Raw genomic sequence first — 23,614 nt, 5'->3', positions numbered from 1 at the left:
CAGCATTTTTGTTTTTACCTGATCAGCCTTCTTTATTGAAGTCTCCTATAGTCTTAAGATTTATAAAGGGGCTGACAAACATGTTTCCTCCCACACATTTTATTATGCCCCAGTGGGACTTGAAATTGGTGTTAACTTTTTTAATGGGTTCGTCATTCGAACCAATGCATAGTTGTCCTTTAAGACTTTTAACTTTTAAAACGGTCTTCTTGTTAGCTATCGGCTTGGCCAGGAGGGTGAGTGAACTCCAGGCTTTGAGTTCAAAGCCGCCTTTTCTGACCATATATGCTGAAAGGATGGTACTTAGGACCAGGGATGATTTTCTGCCTAAGGTGGTGACTACTTTCCACCTAGGTCAGTCCATTACCCTTCCTACTTTCTATCCTCCTCCTCACCCTTCCAAGGAGGAGGAGAGACTTCATCGTTTAGATCCAAAGAGGGCGATTAACTTCATTTTGGACAGAACAAAGGACTTCCGTCAAGATGATCAGCTCTTTGTTGGATATGCTAGTCGTATGAAGGGCAAGGCGGTGCACAAGCGCACTTTATCACGATGGATCATCTTGTGCACCAAGATATGCTACTCCCTGGCAGGTAAGGAGCCTCCTGTAGGCATTCAAGCTCATTCCACCAGGTCTACATCGTCTACTTCTGCCTTGTCTAGAGGTGTTCCTGTTTTGGACATCTGTAAGGCCGCAACTTGGGCCTCCCTCCACCCTTTCGCAAAGCATCACTGCTTAGATTCTGAAGTGAGGAGGGATGGCCATTTTGCGCGTTCTGTTTCGCAGGACTTTTTTGTATAGAAGGGTGAGCACCGACCTCCGGGAGAGGTACTGCTGTGGGATTCTAATCATAAGATGAGGAATCCACAGGCATATGTATCCATCAGAAGAACAAGTTACTTACCTGCGGTAACGCTTTTTCTGGTGGATACAGTATCTGCCTGTGGATTCCTTACAGACCCACTCACCTCCCCGTTGTCCACCCTTTTATACCATAAAAGCTGAGGTTTTAGTTTTTTGACGTATCATGTGCATTCAAGACTTTGTTACCTCTGTTTATTTACTATTGTCTTGTTTGAAGTGCAAGCTTTCTTCTTTCTTTATACACTGAGTGTATTTGTGTGAATTCTGTATACTATGTATACGTTGTCTCTGTCGGTCCGCCCGTTTTGCCTCTGTGGCACGGAAAAAATTGGTTGAACTGACGTCATCACGCCGACGTGGTCTTCTTATGGCTGCTGTGACTTCATGCGGAGTCGCGTGCGGAGCCATGACGATGTGACGACCTCGTCGACGCAGAGAGCTACGAGGATATTCATAAGGTGAGGAATCCACAGGCAGATACTGTATCCACCAGAAAAAGCGTTACCGAAGGTAAGAAACTTGTTCTTTAGTTACAGTACATTACCGATTGCCTCCTTTACTGGCAAGTGGGACAGTAAGCCGGATTCTGCTAGGTCTACCTGTGTTACTTGCGGAGACAAAGGAACAGGTTTATTTTTCTGGCTCCTAGGTGCCAGGGAAAACCAAACGGCTCTACGCATTTTAAATACAGATGCTTGTCAATGTCTGACCTTTGCTGCAGCCCACATTTTTTTTTTAACAATGTGTAGGATTAGGCAGAGAGTGTCTATAAAGGATTGCTTCTCCTTTGAAGCTATGTTTTAGTAATTTGTACCTTTTTAATACTGTTTTGAGAGGGATGGGGCTTAAATGTATCTAATTGTTACTGGGAATGTATTTTTAGCACTAGGGATTCTAATAGTTTTTAGTAATTTGGATTTTAATGGTTATTATATTGACACTTGTAACTCCTTTATTTATTTTTTACCATTATATTTGAAATAATTGTATGTTAAGTGTTTTTTATTCCTTGGTTTACTTTTATCGCATATTGCCGAAATAAAGTACTGAAACTGAAAAACTGAATCCTCCACACCCGGGTGCAACTCAATTTATTGTTAAAATTGGTAAGGTGATTCCCATTGGAGAAAAATGTCATGACTTTGATTCACTGGGATTTCAATATTTGTTTATATTTAAATGTTGACAGACTTTGCTATAACCTGTTCTTATAGGATTTAGATTTGATTACACCATGCAGTATAAAAACTGTATGCAACCTTGTTGACTTAGCAAGCCTATTATTTTAAGAATCCTTATGAAGTTTTCTCTCTGCTTCACAGTACAGAATCTTGAATTGGTTCTGTATTGATTAACATTTGCCATTAAAAATGAAATGTGTTAATTAAAATATCTAGTACTGACATTGACAGATCATTTCTCTTGCATTTGTAAAATGAAGATATGTAGCCTATTCAATACATCATGTTGTTTTTTTCTCTTACCATCAAATAATAAATAATATAAAAAAAATGTTTTTCATAATTTTCTGACAATAAACCGAGGTAATACTCTTCATAATATTATAAACTGGTGCATAAAAGGCCTCTTTTGGGGGAGCCTGACTACAGCATTATATGGTGCATCATGCAAGAATCTAATTGAAACTTTAACAAACATATTAAGTATGTATAATTTGATGTTTAGGAGTTCCCTTCATAATTTAAAAATACAATATTTTACCGTTTACTTATATCCTTATACTTATTGCTGCTAACACTGCAGTCTTCCAAGGAAAACATTTTAAACTCCAAATTTGGATAAAGCTGCCAACAATCAGACAGCAAATGCATAACACATATATGTAATGAGTCTTGCTCGGTTACTTGATTACTTAATTAATTAATTTGTAAATTAATATTACACTGCCATTTACCTAGAAAACATGATATATATTCTGGGTGTGAAAAGAAAATGCTGTGGTAATGATGTCACATAAGATTAAACTAGAATTAGATCAAGCATGCAGGTTTAGAGAAATTGAGAATTCAGTTCATAGACTAAAATATTGTAAATTTCTGCAAAGCAATGAGTTGCTGTTGGATTTTTTTCTGTCATCTATAAACCAGTGATTGGACCTATATTTGTGATGTTTTCGAGTGGGAAACAATTTTTTTATATTTCTTTATGAATTCTGTAACGTCTACGCCTAAGAAAATGGAAAACAAGCTGCATTTAATCTCTATCTCCACCTCACTTTTGAATGTGGTTAATGATAACTGTGACAGTATCCCTACACAAAGAATGCTACTTCTAATATGTTGGTTTGCAGGGACCCAGTGGTGTATTACCCTGTTGTGAATACATACACTGTAACATGCATACTGTAGGTATTATTGATGATCACATCATCTGAAATAAAAACAAAGGCTTCATAGCACTCAAAGTATTTGCTAAATGATACAGAAACAAGCAAAACATCAATGTTGCATAATATTCTAACTCTGAAACCCTTATAAATTTCTCCATGGATCTCCAAGATTAGACATAAATGGGAGGTAGATGTTGAAATACTGATTCCCAATCCGTCTTGGACCAGTATTTGTCAGCCTGGATCACTGTAAAATGTTGAATGGTCGATTCCAACACTTATTGTATAAAGTCATCCATCAATATTATTTTTACCTACCAGACTCTACACAGAGCTCAGACTATAAAATCTACATTATGTTACGTTTATTAATTTACTGCATATGGATGGATCATATGAATTTACTTACTATGCCTTGAATAAACCCCCTACCATTGACTACAAGGAATTACAATGACATAAATCGACATGGAAGTGGATCTGTCTCACCACCTGTGTAAATTAGAGTTGACAGTGTGAACATATTAGTGAATAGATATGGATGAGTGTTACTTTTAAGTCCTCCTGATTTCTGGATCTCAGCAGCATGAGGATGTTATTGCCCCACCACAAACTGATGTACCGTACCCATTCTTTGCATCATAATGCCCTTGTTTTTTCTCTTTCATGTGTGTACAGTGTAACACAGTCTTTGTCTATCTGATAGAGACTTCTAGCTGCAGATTCCTTACCTTCGAATTATCCCCAGGAGTCAGACTGGATCTGTAATTTTTTTGTGAGCAGTACCCCTACACGCCAGTAGGTGGCATTGTTTGGTTCCACGTGGCATCATCAAAGTTGTCCGCGCCACAAGTGACATGTGCCATGCCTATATAGGCACCACACCAGCGTGCTGACATCAGTTCTTATCTTTCCGCGCTGGTCAGCGCAGATCTGAGAGAGCTACCTCTAGTCACATTTAGACTAGCCTTTTTTTTTTTTTTTTTACTATTGTCAGTCTTTTGAGAAGTTTCTGGGAGCTGTATCAATCCCCGCTCTACTCCATGAGTGTTATGAGGCCATGCGCCTCTTATTTGAGCGGCCTGTTCCAGCCGGCGCACCTCAGGCCCTTCCGGTACAGGAGGGACCTCTACAGGTTCCGAACTTGTGGTTCTGGTGCCAGTTGGGCCCCTTTGATCTACAGATGGATCCAGACCGGCGCTGGTTGTACCACCTCGACCTTCCACGGCCCGATGCTGACCCTCCCGGTGCCATCCCCATTCTGATACCTGACTCAACATGGAGCCGGAGGGGTGTCGTCTGACCCCCACTCCGGCGCCAACTGGAGCAATGCCTTCCAGGCCGGAGCCTGAGCCCTATTCCTGTGGGCTAGGACTTGGGGAGGATTAGAATGCGTTGCTGGACCCTGAAGAATACCAGCCTTTAGATCCACACATGGACTGGTGTGCGGACTTGGTGGAGGCCAGTGGACTGGACACTTCTCCAGATACTGCATGATTTCTCCCCCTACTGTGACTAAATAGGAGCGGAGCAACTGTTGCAGTGGTGGCTTCAAGGGCGGCCACGGTCCTAGACCTTAGCCTGCTCTCCGTGGCAAGGTGAATGTCTTGACTGAGTTACTTGAGCTGGCAATGACCCCCCTCCCCCGAACCACTTCTCCCATTTAATGAAGCCCCACAGACAACCTGCTTGGGACCTGGTCCAAGCCCAGCACTGGGGCGCCTGTGAAGAAGACAAATGCCTACCTCCGCCACCCCACCCCAGGGGTCCCCAAAGTCCTCACACAACATCTTACCCCGAAGAGCTTGTTAGTCCAAGATTCTACCTTCCATGTAAATCCTCACCGGACCCTGGCTGAGAACAACTGGCTTTTCAGGGGATGCCCAAGCATCACTATGGGCATGCTCTTTGATGGCTTCCGTCTCTTCGGAGACTAGTAGATTCAGCGCTGGAGCGCTTTAAGGACAGCCGGGCTACCACCAGTCCTTTGGCCCTTTAATGGCCCTTCGCCGTCTCCAATCAACCTTTCGCTCCTTTTGTGGCCATGGAAGGAGTTCCCAGCAGCGTCTATACCCCTCTCAGCCACCGCAGCGTGCAGTCTTGCCAGCCTCTGCACTGCCAAGGACGTGGTACCCCTGGATCTCGTGTGCCGGGCAGCCAGACATCAGGCCAATTTACCACCCCCATCCCCCTCCTGGCTGCCACAGCCTCCAAACCCTTATTGTCTGCCCTCTTATCATCACGGGCACCCAGTGGTAGGCAGGTTACGCCATCACCTGCCCCACTGGAGGTTACTAGCTTCAGACTGATGGGTTCCCCAAATTGTCTTGAGGGGATAATCCGTCCCCTTTGTGACTATACTTCCACTCACGCCACCTGCTTGAGCCAGGCTAACGAGGATCATCTCTCCTTTCTTCGCCAGGAAGTGATGGTTCTTTTGCCAAGGGAGCCATTGAGAGAGAGTGCTGATGCCAAAAAGTAGGTTGGGCTGCTGTTCCTGTTACTCCCTGGTGTCCAAGAAGAATGGAGGGCTTCGTCCCATCCTAGGCCTCATCCAGTCAGAGTTGCGCCCTCTCAGTTTCTTCCTCAAGAAGGAGAAGTTCACAATGCTCATGCTTGCTCAATTTCTGTCTACCCGGGAGAATGCATTATAGCGTTGGACTTGCTGGACTCATAGTTCCACATTCATGTCCTCACTGCCCATGGGAAGTTACCTGCGGTTCACGGTGGGCCACAAGCAGTCTCAGTTTGCCTTGCTCCCCTTTGGCCTTCCCAGTGCCCCTCAGTTGTTAACCAAGTTGATGGCGACGGTTGCAGCTTATCTGCGGAGATCAGGGGTGCCAGTCTTCCCCTATATCGACGACTATCTGTTGAAGCCTGGCTTTCCCCAGGCTGTTGTCTCCCACCTCCAGACCACAGCGGACCTTCTGTATTCACTGGGGTGCACTATCAGCATGCCGAAGTCACACCTAACTCCCTCTTAGACGCTCCCTTTCATCAGAGTGCTTCTGGACACAGTGCCGTTTCGGGCCTATCCTCCCGAACGACGAGTCCAGGATATTCAGGATACCGATGTTTCAGCCTCTGTCCTGGATTTTGGCGAGCGTGACTCCGAGGCTGCTGGCCCTCCTGGCATCCTGCAACCTGCTTGTGACACATGCGCGTTGCCATATACGGGCTCTGCAGTGGGACCCGAAGTTCCAGTGGGCGCAGCAACAGTGTAATCTCTCCAACATGGTCTAGAAAACGGAGAAAACCTCAAAACATCTGTAGTAGTGGTTAGCGAACTGCAATTGGGCCAGCGGCAAATCCCTCTCCCTTCCCCAACCAGATATGACCGTGGTGACAGATGATTCACTCCTGGGATGGGGCAGCCGTCTGGGAGAGGTGGAGATTAGAGGTCTCTGGCAGAATCTGGACTCCACATCAAGCTCTGGGCATTCTGGCTGGCATTGAAAGCCTTTATACCCTCCATCAAGGGAAGGCTAGTGTAGGTGTTCACAGACAACACCGGCATGTGGTACAGCAACAAACAGGATGGGGTGGGGTCATGGATCCTTTGTCAAGAGGCTCTGCATCTCTAGACATGGCTGGAAGGTCAGGACATGTCCCTGGTCGTTCAACAGTTGGCAGGGTCTCTTAACGCAAGGGCGGACAAACTCAGCGGATGATGCGTAGCGGATCACGAGTGCCATCTACATTCGAACATGGTGTAAGGCTTTGGGGAGAGCCTTGATTAGATCTGTTATGCGCGCTGTAGTTTTCATGGCGGCTCTTACTTGGAGATGCCTTTCGTCTTGAGTGATGCTCAGGGCTCCTATACATCTTTCTGCCCATACCACTCCTGCCCAGAGTTTTCAAGAAGATTAGGAACGACCGGGTCCAAGTCATCCTTGTGGCTCTAGACTTGATTTTGGTATTCCGTACTGTTGAACATGGCTGCCCCTTCAAGAGACTCTTCTGTCGCAATAACAGAGGAGGGTTCTCCACCTGAAACTGTCAACTCTACTTCTTGTGTGGAGATTGAGTGCTGACAGTTGACCGCTTTTGACCTTCCACTCAAAGTCTGCAGTGTTATCTTGGCAGCCAGGGACGCCTGGCTGCCAACAAAACAGTATACACCTTCCGTTAGGGCACGTTTTTGGCATGGTGTGCAGAAAAACAGGTTGACCCACTTTCTTCTCCCCTTTCTCAGGTTCTTCAATTTATTGTTTCACTTGCCCAGCAGGGCTCTGCTTTGGCCACCTTAAAGGGCTATCTTTCTGCTATATCAGCTTTTCTAAGGTTACATTCCTCTTCAAATCCTCTATTGTTCTTGAAAGACTTGCAACATGTTTCTTCCTTCACCCTTCATCATGCCTCAGTGGGACCTTCATCTAGTCCTGCCGTTTCCGATGTGTGCTCCCTTTGAGCCCATGCACAACCGTACTCTCAGGCTCCTTACCATTAAGACGGCATTCCTGGTGACAATATCATCTACCCGGAGGGTTAGTGAGCTTCAGGCATTGTATTCCAAGCCTCAGTACTTTAATATCTACCCAGACAGGCTGGTTCTATGAACTAGAGCTTCCTTTATGCCTAAAGTCGTCACTCCCTTTCATGTAGGCCAGTCCATCATTCTGCCTACCTATTACGCTCCGCCACATACCTCTAAAGAAAAGGCGCAACTTCACTGATTGGACTCAAAAAGAGTGTTGTCGTTCTACCTTGACCTCCTCCGAAAGTTCCGGGTGAACAACCAACTCTTTCTGCGGAATGTTGAAGTGAAGAAGGAAAAAGGTCGTGCAGAAGTGGACCATCTCCCATTGGCTCGTGCTCTGCATTAAAATCTGCTTTGCATTGGCCAAGAAGCAACCCCCTGAGGGCTTATGTGCTCATTCCACCAGAGCCAACGTTGTGACCACTGTGTTATCATGTGGAGTCCTGGTCCTCAACATCTGCTATCAAGGACGTGGACCTTTCTGCACATGTTCACAAAACACTACTGCCTGGACTGTCCGATCCATAGGGACAGGCACTTTGCCTGTTCGGTCCTGCAGGACATTTTGGTGTGAAATTGTTTCACAGATCCACCTCCAGGGAGGTGCTTGGGTAAGGGAAGGAATCTGCTGCTAGAAGTCTGTCGAATGAACAAGTTACTCACCCTCATTAACAGCTTATCTGGTAGAGATTCTATCTAGCCGACCATTCCTTACTGACTCACCCGTCTTCCCCGCTCTGCGAGCGGATTTCTAGGGACCGGACTTATCCCCTTTCAGGGCCCTAGTTTTCACACCAGTGGTCAGTGTTCTTTGTGACTCCATGCTTCTGGGGTGGAAAGCCATGAAAAGAAACTGAAGTGAGCAAGCTGGGGTGGTGCCTAAATAGACACTGCGCATGTCACTTCCGCTGCGGACGACACCATGGGGATCCGAACTACGTCCGCTACTGTAACGCAGGAGTGCCGCTCATTAAAAATGCCCAGATACAGTCTGACGCCTCAGGATGATTCTACAGTAAGGAATCTGCGGGCAAATAGTCTCTACCTGATAAGGTGTTACCGAAGGTATTTACAACTGTCCGGCACTTAACCTTATTGTGTATTATATTGTTTCACTAACTTTCTAACGTTTTTATTAGGGTAATCTAAGACCTTCCTTTTTTATGGAGATGGGTGTAGATGACCAGTTAAAAAAGTTGGAGCATCTCCTGTTCTGAAGGTTATTCAAGTGCAACATGGGCCAGGTCCAGTTTCCAGGACTTTTAGGAAGGTCCTTACCCACAGATTTCCATCATTTTTACGTTAAGTCATTGTCCTTCTAATACCTCATTCACATTGTCTCTTGCTAGCCACATAAACACCTTGGAGTAGATGTGGCACCCTTCCATAAGTAGTAGTAGTAAAAAATCTTATCTTGGCCATAAAAGTACAGACATAAAAAGAAAACAGGATACACATCTGGGTGACAGATATGCTTCATTCAGTGAGACTTAAAGAGGGGCTACAACTTGCATTGAGGTTAAAATACAATAAGGGCAAAAGCAGAATAAAACTCAAGTGGGTATATATGACATAGCCCCGAATGGCTATAAAATGCTAATGTCCTAGAGACTTAATACAATAAAATACGCGTTTCGATTAAAGAAAAAGACATGTTATGACAAAGGGCATTAGAACTTATTGGTAGCAACCTAGAATAAATGGAAACACTTGTGGTTAGACATACATAGGACCAAGACATTGGTTTTCAATGACGATCACATTTGATTGGAGCTCACAGATAAGAAGAGAAAAGACGACAGTCACAGGAGGACAAAAACCTCAATTTCAGTTCCGCTATGTGCGTCTATACTTGCATCAATTAGTTTAAATGTCTGAGCTTCACTTGGGTAAATCCGCCTCTACTAGTGTCAACAGTAAAGTTTAACAAGACTAAAGAATTGTCTTGGGCAATGTTTAAAGTGTGCCAGCTTGGTAACATGGCTTGCCCTATTGCAACAGTGTATACCATAAGGATTCCTTTAGCAAACAGTAACGTTAAAAAATGCCACTGAAAATAGCATTTTGTTTGAGTGATACGCTCATTAAAATTTAGCAGTTGAGTAAACATCATTGCAGCATCATAAAATCCGAACAATAAAATAATTTATACTAGAAAATATTGAAAGGCTACAATTTCAGTTCATGTAGTAATAAGTTTTTCAAGGCAAAAGGGCCAAAACACATTTCTGTGTGAAAGTTTGCGGATACAATATCCTATGGTTTCAGTCTTGGGTCAATAAGGCCTTCCTCTGTATGGACCACACACTGCTTAAAAATTTGGGGATGGCACATGCATATAGGGGGCTAGGGTCTGATCTCATTATTCAAAGGGCCACACCATGTTGGCAGGTGCCCAGTTCCCTACATACCGGCTTGATCCAGGTTGATTGCAAGTCAAGGTCTTGCAAGCAAATAGGATATGTACCACCATTTTGTTAGTGGTATTGCAGCATGGGCAAAGTGATGTTGGGTGTGACTGTGGGGTCCATTTAGCAGTGAATGGTTTTAATGGCAGTGATCCCACCCTAAATAGGATGCAGAGTTTCCTATCCATAGTGTCTGTTATGGTATCTAGGTATTGCTCTCATATGCTAGTGGCTTTAAAGTCTGTGAACTCTCTTGTCAATGACCCTCTTGTGTGTTTGTCACCCTTCCATAAGTAAATTGTATCCTATCTGTTTGAAGTGATTCTTCACTGGGTGTCTGTAGAAACATGCTGGTCCAGAGATACGTGTGAAAGAGCTGCCATCCTTCTGTTGCATGAGCATGTTTTTCAGTGTAGTTCATATTATCACCTATAGTCTTCTCCAGCGTCTAACTTTCTGTCTACTAGGGATCTAAAGGTTCTTGGTGGGACATCAGAAGATTATTTATCGTCCGGAAGTATTCATCTATATAAAAGTTGTTCATCATGTAATTGAAAACTCAGGGATAGTCCGATTAAAAGAAGGATTGAACTCACACAGGGTGCTATACACCGCTCTAAACTGTAACTAGATAGCCTTAAGGAGTTACCCATTCTTACTTTCAAAATGGATATGGGATTTGCATTATATTTTAGACTTTTTTCTGCTCCAGTCATCCTCGAATGCACCTTTCTTCTCAGATGAAGTCTCTTCATTATCTGTTGTTATGGTAATAGGCTTATAAAGTGCAATCTGTAACCTAACCTGACGGGTCATGATGCTAAAACGAACTCCAATTTATGCTGACTTAATCTGAAAAGAGACTTCTAGCTGCCGATTCCTTACCTTTGACTTTCCCAGCTGTCAGGCTGGATCCAGAATCTTTTGCTGACCAATACCCCTTGCGCGCGCCGTCAGGTGGCTCTATTCGGCTCCGCGTGACATCGTCGGCAGCGTCGGTTATAACGTTGCGGTGCGTATATAGGCACCTTGATAGAGTCTCTACCAGATAATGCGTTACCGAAGGTAATTAACTTGTTCACCTATATCTGATTACTCAAACAGGATAGTTTTGAACAATTTCTTAAACGGAAAATATACTTCCATCAATTTCAGAGAACGTAGAAGGGCATTCCAAAATGTGGGTGCTAAAGAGCTGAATGCTCAAGCTTCACTGATAGTTTTCTTAAAATTCGGTTGTCTTAGATTGTGGTCCTGAGCAGACTGAAGAGAATGAATTGGGATTTATCTCTGAAATGTATTCTTGAGATAGAGGGGACCCCTTTTGTGTACTGTTTGAGGAACCATACAAAGGGATTTGAGCACAATTCTTTTTTCAACGGAAAGCCAATGGAGTGCATGCCTGTAGTTGAAACATGCAACTGCCTTTTAAGATACAAAATTAATTGACCGTAATATTCTCAAGTAGTTGGAGCTTCCTAATATGTGCCTTGGGAACCCCCAAATACAGGATTTTCCTGTGCAACTAATCTACAGCCCTCATGACAAAAAAGAGGGAAGATATTTTTTAAACATTTGGAGGTAGAGTAGAAAAAATATGTTGCACCATCTCATTGATTGTCTGAGATAGCAAATAATTATCATTCAAGTAGACAGCTAGGTCTCTTACCATGGTCCTCAAGGTAGATATCGAGCCAAGATCAATCTCTCACCAAACAGCAGTCCAATTAGTTGTATTCTGACCAAGAAAAAGTACCTCTGTCTTTTCCGTATTCAATTTTAATGCATTATTTATCATCCATTTGGCAGTGGCTGACAGACTAACTCAATTGAATTATCTATATTCGATTCACAAAGTGTATCATAAAAGTATATATAAAAGCAGCAATGCATTAAAAATGAAAGACCATTTTATAAAACGAGAACAATAAAATGCCAACACAATTTAGCAAACAGAAGGTAATGACTTTCTTCTTGTTAATGGAGCCCTAAGGAATATTTGCTAGTACCATGCATGTATACAGATTTGAAAGTAATTGCAAATATAAAAACGCCGACCTACACTGTTTAAAATGTAAAGATTTCATTAAAGGTAAAATAAAATATTTCCTCAAATCTGTATAAAATTTACAAAAGAACAGTAAGTGCATAGTCGATTGTTTAGACATGTTGTCACAAGGGCAATACATTTAGTTCATGGGACCAGTTATTAACTTTTGGAAAGCTCGTCAAATGGTGAAAGATATCAAGGCTAAAACCCGTTAAAACAAACCTATGCTGAACATTAAGAACCTTAAATAAAGACAGTTGCATCAAGAAAGTGGTCAAAACCATTTGATTATGATGACCAGTTCCACAGACCATCTCAGATCCTCTAGTAGGTTTAAACACTATCTTTAATGATTTCCTCGTGATGTTACTCAGAGTTTCAGGTTGATCATAATATTACGGGTGGCTGATATCAGACATAAAGTTCTTAATAAACTCTAACCTTGGGAATTTTAGGACAAACTCTGAGCCACAGCAGTCCTTTACAATGGGACGGTTAAATTCCATATAATCTGATGTCCAAACCTGGGGCCAAAGTAGGACTGGCTGGATATTTATCAAATCTGCTAGATAGATAGCACCCAATTCAGAGTGGCATACAAAGTTGGAACGGCTAGAGGGGAGCGCCAGAAGGTTTTAAAAAAAGGCATTTTCCACCACCTGTAGTGGTTCCACATTTGCATACCCCCACAGCTCAGAGCCATACATTGCAATAGTTTTAGCATTTAGCGTAATATATAGTTAGCGTTTCTTGTGGCTGTTTACAGTCCAATTTCTTTGCAAAGTTGCACAGGGCCATGACAGATCTAACAAATGCAACTTTCTCGAATTTATGGCGCTTCTCCAGTTCCCCTCACAGTCAAATAAAATACCCAGGTTCGAAAAAGAAGATATTACTGGTAGGATGACTTTTTCTATTAAAATATTATGCCACTTGGTTGTTCTTCGGCCTACTTTCATGACAAAGGTTTTACTTATATTAATTTGTAGCCCCAGGTTCTCCATAAAGTGAACAAAATAGTCAAGGAGACGCTGCTGAGCCAATGGGGTACAGGCCATAAGCACTGCATCGTCCGCATAAAGCAGAACCGGTATTGCCGATGCCCAATTTGGGTCAAATCCGTACACGTGTTGGCAAGAGTGTTACCTAAACTGCATAGGGATGGACAAAAGCCTAGATATACCTTGGTTAAGATATGTCAAAATGAAGTTTACTAAAATGGGTGTAGTATAATATTACACAAAACCTGACGCCCATAAGAAGGTTTCATCGGCCTCTATTAAATCTCTTTTTTAACAAAGTCATCAGCGGGCAGATCTCACCTGTAACATGCCTAATCATCTAGAGCCTTTCTCCCGGCTACAAAGAGTACCCGCACTTTATTTACAAATTGATCTCAATGAAAGGCGTACATTTTTGTTGACTAAGTTGCAGCTAACAATAATTCATTACCTAGTCGCTTTCCCTACCGAGGCACATGGTTTGCATCACTTCCAGTATGCCCCTGTGATAGTCGTTCATGCCAAAGCACTATCAGGCACATGCATCAAAGGAAAAACCGGTCGCAAACGGGCAGATTCTCAGAATCTGCCCCTTTGCGACCGGAATTTTTGCATTTGGGACGCATCTTCCCAAATGCAAAAATCGCAATTTAAGGAATCTCTAAATTGCGCTTACTTAAATTGCGATTGCATTTAAGGAATCCCAAATTGAGATTCCTTAAATGCAATGCACTAAAGTAAAAAAAATTGCGATTTCGCTAATAAGGGGAGCAAATTACCATGAAGTTGGACTTCATGGTAATTTGCAAAAACTTTGAAAAATTCACTTTTGTGCACTTTCCAAAGTTTCATGTTGCGCACACACATGCCCTTAGGGCATGTGTGTGTGCAACATATGTGCACAGATCAATTTCAGTGGTGCAATAGGGTGTCATTTTGACACCCTTTCACCCTTGAAATTGCATGAGCAATTTGCGAGTACCTACTGGTACTTGCAAATTGCTCATGCAATCTCCAATTCATTCCTATGGCCTAGAGGCCCATAGGAATGAATGGGACGGCATTCCTTAATTGCTACTCGCAATTTGCAAGTCGCAATGAAGGAATGTGTAGGAATCGCTATTTCTTTAGCGATTCCTACATGCATAGGCTTTTGCAATTCCTTCATTGCAATTCCTTAATAATCGCTAGTAAGGAATCGCAAAAGCCTACGTTGATGCATGTGCCAGTACGCACTTTATCTTATTCTTATAACAAACAAAAGGTTGAAAAACAACCATCAAACCTCCCCTCCTTCTTTTCCCCACATTTTCCATGAAATGTATGTTGCAAACAGAACAGGTAACTTCTTCACTATGTGCATCTGTGTCCTGTGATTTACTGAAGACATTGGGCCCAAGATCGATGTCTAAATGCAATATAGTGGTAGAGCGGCGTACTGTCCCTATCTGTTCATAGATGTCCCTGCGTGAGCAAGTAGGATTGTAGTGGATTCCATATATCCTTGGGTCTCTCTGTCACTGGAAGAACAGTATAGTAAAGTTCCAGTCTTTTTTTTTTACAAAAGACCACGTCTTCCACCCACTTTTCTTTTTTATGTTGGGGAATGCCCTCTCCTTAAAAAAACAAGAAAGTCTCCATTTAGCCAGTAGCAAAGCCACAGATATGAATGTCCGTACTGTTATTGGAAAATCCATTGCAAATCCTGGCAATGTTATCTTTGGAGACTGGGTCAGAGTCTCCCAGGTCATTTCAGAAAGAATACTAAATACCTCTATCCAGTATCTGGTAGTTAAAAGGCATAACTAGGTGTTGGAAATCAGCCTCTGGTAAGAGGGCATCTTACACACCTCGCATCGTCATGTAGCTTGGCCTTGTGCAGTCTGAGAGGGGTATAATGGGTTTGGTGTATGTGTAAGAAAGTGTCCTCTTTTTGCATGGTTGCCCCCACGTTTTGCCAACTGTTGATTTACTTTGAGTGTGATCTTGGTTCCTGCCAACCAGGTACCCAGGGCCTATGTATTTGCTCTAAACTGCATTGATACAAAGCCCAATTTGCACTCTTTGGCCACATGTAAGCCTCTTGTAAATGGTACCATAGGGAAGGTCTCTAAGGGCTGCAGCACCGTTAGAGGCTATATATATATATATATATTATCTCAGCCCCCGCTTGACGGATCCCCCCGAGACTTTCAGGGTAGGAGCGGAGCGTAGCGCCCCACCTATTTTGAAATATTCGCGAGGATTCGTCGACCGGCGCCAAAGTTATTCAAAATAGAATGTTGAGGTTTTCCTATGGAAACGTGGTCCTAACTATAACTACCTACTGGCGACCGCCAGTAGGTAATATATATATATATATATATATATATGTGTGTATATATATATATATATATATATATATATATATATATATATATATATATATATATATATACACACACTCACTCACTCACTCACTCACCATCTTAGAGATGCCCCCGGAAATACGACCTAACTCTAGTGTTCTGACTGAGTGGCTGCTCGCCAGCTGCCACCACCAGACATGTTTCTGGACCCCTGGGTCAAGACCCTGCTGCTCTCGGGGTGCCTAAAACTGTGCACATCCTGGGACGAGGTGCCAAGCCTCCTCCCCCAGGATGGGCAGGGTCCACGAAGGGGAAGCTTCAAAGGCTTGCCAACTTTGTGAGCTACCCCAGCCATTTGCTGCTTTCAGCAACTGGCCCCCACCGGTTCGAACCCCTACTTTGCGCAGGAGAATTGGGGGGAAAACCAAGTGAGGAAGAGAGGTGTGCCCACCTTTGCCAACCCCACCCCTCATGTGGGGGAGGCGAGGTGAAGCACAACTCTCAGTCCCCGCCATCTTGCAGATGGGGGGACCCAGCCAACCAGAGAGAGGCATATGCCCCCATCCCACTGGAGGGTGGCATAATAGGGGGTGTACACACCCCAAGGAAGGGACCCATTGGTCCTGACCTGTAACGCCCCTAAATTTAGTATTTAGGGACAACCCTGAACCTTGCCTCCTCAGACAAGACCCGGAAACAAGAGAGAAGAAGGACCAAAGAAGCCGTGCTGAGCTAAGAAGAGGAGGACGCCCACTGACTAGGCCTCAGCCCTACCTGCCTGTCCCCACCTCAAACCTACTCCAGCTAAATCTCGGTGTGTCCTGCAGCCAGCAGCTCCAAGAACCCGGAGGACCTGCCCTTCCTTCCCAAACCAAGACTTTGCCCCCCTGAGCACCGGATTTGCTCACCCACAGACACTGGCTCCGGCCAAATTCGCACCACTCTGCACCCGACGCCAACGGCCCGAGTTGAAGTGGCCCAACACCACCAGGAGGTCTCCACGGTGATCTCTGACCTGCCTTGAATCTCCAAACGACACCTGCAGGCCCCCAACCGGAGCTGGTAAGAAAACCTGATGCCTAAAGGCACCCCTACACCCGACGTCCTACAGCCTTAGGTGGCCCAACCGACGGTGTCCCAACATCCCCAGGCATCTCAACTTACCTCTCCAACTGGTGGCCACCTCCAGAAGAGCTTCGTCCTTGAGCTTGCAGTATTTGTTGCAACCAGAGAATCCCCATTGAAACCAACAAGGCACCCGATGCCAAAACAGTACCCTGCCCCCAGCCGTCACTATGCCGCTGCAAGTGCAACTTGGGTGCTAAATCATTTCCCTTTGCCCTGAGCCTAACACCAGGAGCTTGGCTCCCACAACCTTGTGGCCTGCCTGTGAGCAGCCACCAACTGGAGGCCCCCTATCCCCCATTGGATAACATTGGACCTCAGCACTCTGCACCCGGCCGCCCTAGTGCCGCTGAGGGTGCTTTGAGAGTGCATCCTTGACCCTGGGGGAAACCTGGTGCTAACCCCAGAATACCAACTCCCACAACAAAGTACTTACCTGTAAACCGACAACTTAATTTCCTCCCATCGGATTGCATTGACTACTTTTCCTTGAAAAATCTTGTGTCGAGAGTTGGTTTGTATGAAAACTTGAAACACTGCAAATATACAAAAACTGTATTACTTACCTTTTCTCTAGGAGATGTCCCAGTGTGATATCTAGGCATATCACACTGGTTAGCAAAATAATATAATCCAAGAAGTAATGTGCACAGTAATCTGTGAAGTAACTGAAAAGTAATTTCAAACTGTTAACTTACCTGTATATCAGCCAACTGCATTTGAACCTGCATTCAACTATAATTCACTGCATAAGAAATTGCAAAGTATTATTTCACTTACCTGCACCAGGCTTGGCTTGGTTCTCGAAATAAAATAACGAAATAATATTTTTATACCAACAAAACTGGTCTGAGTTCAGTATTTGAGTGTGTGACATCATTTCTTGCCTGAGTTTGTACAATATATGCTCAACACTTCCCTCTCATAAAGCCTTACTGCTCGCCCACACTACCACAAATAGAGAGTAAGGTGCTATCTACTTTTACCTCTGCCTACCTTTGGGGTTCCACTGGACTCTGTACACACTATACCTTACTTTCGTATAATATATACAGAGCCAGCTTCCTACATTGATCAGCGGTGGGATATACAATTTTGCATTTGTTGGACTGACTTGGTCAACAGCTGATCACACGACAGAACTCTTAAATGATCTTGTCTTGGTGATCCCAAGGGAATTGATGTGTGTTTCACAATGTAGGCCGTCTATATCTTCAGCTAGAACAGTCTAGGCCACCCGGTCAGAAAGCCCGGTCCAGGCGCGCGTCTGCCGTATTCCATTTCTTAACTGAGTCAGCTTTGGAGCCAAGAAGGTTTTGTTTTGCAAATCATGAGGCACTTTGTGGCGTGAGGAACACATGAGGTTTATCCCTATAAATTATTTTAAGGCACGCTCGGTAGACCATGGCATAGGGAATGCCTGCCTGCCGTAACTTTTGTTTTGATGGCAGGTACACACGGTGTCCCTCCTGCACTGCCATTGCGAAGTCTGGGAATATTGCCATAGACTTACCTTCATTTACTAGTGCCCGTTACCCTTGTGCTAAGCACAGTGCCACCTCTCTAACTTTATATTGTAATACCCTGATGATAACCAGCAAAGCTGTACTTCAGGAGGGTGTCAGAGTTCAAGTGATCTGTGTGCCCGCTTAGGACCCAAGCAATGATTTGAGAAGAGTCTTGATGTATTTTGCCATATTGTTGACATTTATGGATTCTGGGACCCCCACTATGTGCAAATTATTGCTGCGGGCCTGGGCCTCCAGGTATTCATGACATCTAAGATTTTGGCAGTTTTTCACCATGTCAAACTGGCATCCTCCAATGTGGAAATGCAGATTTCAGCTGCAGTGATCATTTTCTCTCATTTCTTGAAGATAGTAGTCATTATGTCCTTTCTTTTGGTAAGTGTGTCAAGCTTTTTGTCATTGGACGCAAGGATTTTTTGCCTCTGTAGCAGGCAAATCTTAATGAGAAGTTCCTCTGTCTCCCCCCCCCCCCCCCCCCCTTTCAGCGGTTAAGGTGGCTCTGTCATATGATTGTGCGCTACCTGGTTTTTGTGATTCCAAGGGGAGCTTAGCTTGTCTCATGTCCCCCTTCTCCAGTCTCCTTTGCAGTGTTCCGTGGGGGCCCAGGGCCCAATGCTCAGCTAAAGCGTAACTGGGGTTCTCCCACCTCCCATACCTGTCACTCTGAAGTGCCCTTGTCGCTCTTTCTTGTTAACTTCCAGCATTATACCACCGGCAGTGGCAGCAATTGTCAGCCTGTTAATGGCCGCCATGGGGTAAATCCTTTCCTTAGGCCCTCAGCTCCATGTCACAGGGACTGCGCTGCCAGGATCAAAGATGGGGCCTCACACCAATAGTGTTGTTTATAGCACGGTATTTGTGTATCACCTCAGAGTACCGCCACGTGGATCGCCAAGAAATGCTCGAACACTAAGGCTGGTGTATTGAGGCTCATGGTCAGCATACCTGCACCTCCAGTGGGTGTGCAAGATTTTCCAGAGACACTCGGCGCTCCAATACAGAGGACAGCATTGTCAGGATGAGGAGCGGGGCCCCACTCCACTGGTATGTTGTTGCCACAGGGGAACTCGTGCAAACCCCTCAGTGCCCCAGACTGCCTGCTGCTCGACCGCATGTATCTGGGTCTGTCCTAGCTGTTTAGCACCCCAGCAGCCGCGCCTGCCTCAGCGTCTCCATGGAATTACTGCCACCTACCTCTTGGTCTCCGCGGGGCCTGAACCACCACACCACCTCTTTCTCAGGTGTAGGGCATCTGCACTGGGACAGGAACTTGATCTCCTTTGCCTCCGCCAGATGGGAGTAGAACTGTTGGAGTGGATAAATGAATACATGTTTCTGCTGGTTTCCCAGATTGTGGGAATCAACAATACTGGGGCAGATGACTTGAGCAGGAATCTCCACTTTCTTCACAATTTGTCAGTTCCATCTTCAAGACCGGTGGCCACTCAGCCACAGAAAACTTTGCCACTCCCCTTAATTCTAAATGGAGCCTATAGATGAACATGGGGACTCTAGACCTGGGTTACATAGTTCATCCTCATATTTCCTTTATTTCAGCTCCATAGAACCATAAAGGTGCAGGATAAAACATTTGATAAGAAATACTATAAAAGCATGCAAATTAATATTCAAATAGCAACATAATCCTGAAAAGTACAACTCATTTTAAGAATTGCAATCGAACAATGCAAGTTTTTTCAAATGTTTCCAAATCCATAAAAGTATAGTAGAAGTTGTAAAAAAAAAAAAACTATAGCTAAAAAGACTTCAGAAGATGTCAAGTAAAAACATTAAATTAGTGAAAAAAAAACAGCAAGGAAATCAAATACAAAGCCTGACAAGATAACCTTAAGCTACTGAATGTGACCAATGTGCACAAAATAATCTTACTTTTTTTGTCAGTGCATTTGACCTGATGTACTATATTACCGACAGGTAACTCGCAATTGACAACACAACACAGTGTCTAGTATTGGTTTTGCATACCCTGAGAGCTGTGTGACTATCCTCAATGGCAAGGAGTCTGCAAAGAGGGATAACTCAATCTGAAAGTTGTTTTGCGTAGTCCTTGTAAATAAATAACATGTTTGGTATTCTCAACTAGCTGCCAGCCCATCGGTCAAATGTTGGATGTTTCTCCCTTTTTCATCCTGGAGCAAGTAAATGAAGCCACCGGTAAAATACCTAATCTGAATTTTACATAAAGTACATTGTTCAGCGAGGGTAAATGACCAAATTCAGGTATGGCTGATGATCTGGTACACACTTAAAGTACAAAAAGGAGTCTTACCAGGGTGCGCGGAGTCGTTTCGGAAAGTTTGGCTCCTAGAATAAAGTTCCAGAAGGACATTTTGAATTTGTCCTGAGCTTCTTGAGGTAATAGGGAAGGCTGCAGTCAAAAACCCTTCAGCCCCAACTTGAATAATCAAGTTTTTATGTGCACAAGCCAGGGGATCTTCCCAACAGATTTGTCATATAATATGGCTCTAATACAATCCTGATTTCCTGGTTCCTAAGTCCTCATTAGTCCAGAGCTTATCCAATATTGAATAGCTCTCAACATAGTGATGTCAGAAATTGATCTGAGATTTAGAACAAATTTAATTGGAAGTGTAGGAGCACTAATAGGGAGTCTCAAGAGGGTCTTTATAAAAGCTTTTTCAGCTTTTTCAAGGGTGCTAAGATTGCAATGCCTCCACAAATCCACCCCATACACTGCTCCCCCACAGGCCTGAAATTTATATATCTCTATGTTTTAGAGTCAAACCACTTTTCTGTATCTGGGCTGCCAGTCTATGGGAATCCTCAATTCTCGCACCAAATAGTCGAGTTTGTGAACCCTACCCACTGTCTCACCCCCTAAGGTGAGGCTTGCGCTTCATTTTTTATGGGCACCACAGACCATATACTTTGTTTTATTGCTGTTAATTTCCAAGTCATACTCTGTACAAAAAGTGTTGAATTTATTCAAAAGAATGGATAGACCCAGAGGAGATTTTTCCCTAGTTGATAGGCTTATTTTGGTCAGGACAGCTCCATTCTTTGATTCCTAATCACCAGGGATAGTCCAGGATGCTCCATCAGATTTAGTTCCGAGTCCTTCTCCGTCTACTTCAGAAGTCACATCCACACCCCCCAGAAAAGAAACAGTCTGTCCAGAACAATGCATCATGCCAAACCATCGTTCAACTTGAGTAGATGCTTCTTAAGCAGATTGCCTTAATATAAGTATCTCTTCACTGCAAATCAGCATGCACTGATAGCTGCTAGAAAATTCTACACCAAATCTCAGAATATGAGCAAATGTCTGAGGCTCTGCTGTTGAAGCTTGACAAAAGAAACCAACCAACTAATTTGCTCATCGCACAATGTCATAATCTTCTCCTGACATCTAGTTGAATCAGTTGTGAACAATACTTAGCAACCACCAGGATCTATTAAAATAAACCTGGGAAAACCTTCTTCATGAGAAAGCTTTGAAAGCAAGCCCCCTAATTCACAAAGATTGTCCGGCTTTGGGAAATTCTGAAAGAAAAAACTGTGTTAATCGGGCCTCAAACTGAAAACTGCAAATCTTTTAATAACTGGTCCCAACCGGATCTGAAAAGCTGGTTTCACTGGGTGGACCGGTAGTGACATTTGGCTTTGAGTACTTGTGATTATTCTGAAATTTCCATGCTTCTTGTGACTGAAGAGGGGCACGTATGTACTGACTGTATAATGTGAGACTACCTCAGAATATGGTTATGAGGTATCAAAATGTACAGGTAGGTCCGTATTATTTATTACAAGTTCCTTTATTTAATTTTGCATAAGTTCATATGCCTAACATGCTAATGTAAGGCTTATTATTTCATTTTTCTTTAGATATATAAATCTACAAAGTGCAATGACATGCGTCAAACAGGATATTGCCCTCGTGGCCCATTTTGTGCTTTTGCACATGTTGAAAGTAAGTAGAATGTTTTTTGTATATTCAGTGGAATATTCCTTTATTTTAAATATCAGTAAATGTGAAATGGATTAGGCAACATACAGTGATGCGAAAAAGAAAGTACACCCTCTTAAGATTCAGCGGTTTTACTTATTAATGTATTTATGACTTTTATCTAATCTAAACCAGTTCCTTTCTAAACACATGTAATCTTGTGTGACAAATAACACACATAGGTTTCACTATGTCATTGTTTAGTAAACAAACACAAATAAATAATATTCAGCCTTATGGGGAATAAGAAAGTCCATGTTTACTGCTTCCTTGTTAGTTTAAAAGGTAATTACAGTCCGGTGCTGCTAAGCAAGTGTGCACGATTACTCAACCATAAGGAAGTGCAGTCCCTTTTATATATCTATAAAAATGGGAAACATGGCGATTTGGGTATCGAGCATATAGGTTGGAAGTGACCCATCATCCATAGGTCAAAAGACACCTCTGATGGTCTTGGATAAAAAAAATGTGTTGCTAATTAGGGCTCGAAGGGTGCTAAAACGAATTTCCAAACAATATGAATTCCATCGTTCCACAGTGAGACAGATTACTTATAAACAGAGAAACTTTAAAAGAGTTTACAATCTGCAGATGAATGGGCGCCCCAGTAATTCACTTAAAAATCAGACCATTGAATGTGTCTTCTAGCTAGTGCAAAAAACTCCAAAGGTACGTCCAGGGATTTCCAGGCCTTTGTCAATACTGTAAACGTTAACAATTTTGCTGTTAGGAAAAGACTAAACAAGTGACACAATTTTTTGGAGGGTAGTTAGGAGAAAACCTGTCCTCCAAAAAGAAAATTCCTGCATGGCGTAGGTTTGCAAAATAGCACCTAAATGAATTGCAAGACTTCTGGAACAATGCCATCATGATAAGTGAGCCAAAAGTAAAGTTCTGTGACTGTACTATACATCCACAAATTGGATACTTGGTTTCACTACAAGATCATCCCACCAGCTGTCAAAAATGGTGGGCAGAGGAGGCATGATTTGGTCTTGCTTGGTAGCTACAGTACCTGTACACCTCACGATCATTAAATTTACCATGAATTCCTCTATGAACCAGTGCATTGTGGAAGTAAATGTGAAATCAACATCTGAAGCTTAGACAAAAGTAAATCATGCAGCTGAACAACCATCCAAAACGCACCAGTAAATCTTCATCTGAATGGCATTGCCTAAAGAGAGCTAAGCATTATTAACAAATGCCCTCAATCGTCATCAAGCTTAAGTAGCTTTGTAAGGAGAAGGGGATCAGAATTCCCCCTAGGCAATATGAGAGATTGATAAACTCTTCCAGCAAACATTTACTTTAAGGACTTTGCTGCTAAAGGTGGTTTCATATCTTACTGAATCACTGGGTGCACTTACTTTATCAAACAATACTATACATGTTGGGTCAATTTATTGGTTCAATAAATAATGAGAAAGTGCCATTTGTTTTTTTGTCACATGTTGGATTTTTCTACT

At 43.3% G+C, this 23,614-nt stretch overlaps 1 protein-coding gene across 1 annotated transcript in view; it reads left to right on the top strand.

The window, feature by feature from the left end:
• UNKL (unk like zinc finger) overlaps positions 1–23,614 on the top strand; it is a 514,610-nt gene that overhangs the window by 290,590 nt on the left and 200,406 nt on the right. Inside the window, exon 7 of the mRNA XM_085629284.1 lies at positions 22,025–22,109. Within this exon, the coding sequence (XP_085485410.1) occupies positions 22,025–22,109 (85 nt within the window). The remainder of the gene's footprint in view (positions 1–22,024; positions 22,110–23,614) is intronic.

This window comes from Triturus cristatus, chromosome 10, assembly GCF_964204655.1.
Source record: "Triturus cristatus chromosome 10, aTriCri1.1, whole genome shotgun sequence".
NCBI classification, from domain to species: domain Eukaryota; kingdom Metazoa; phylum Chordata; class Amphibia; order Caudata; family Salamandridae; genus Triturus; species Triturus cristatus.
The sequence above is the reverse complement of the archived record's forward strand: the minus strand, read 5'-3'. Positions and strand labels throughout refer to the sequence as shown.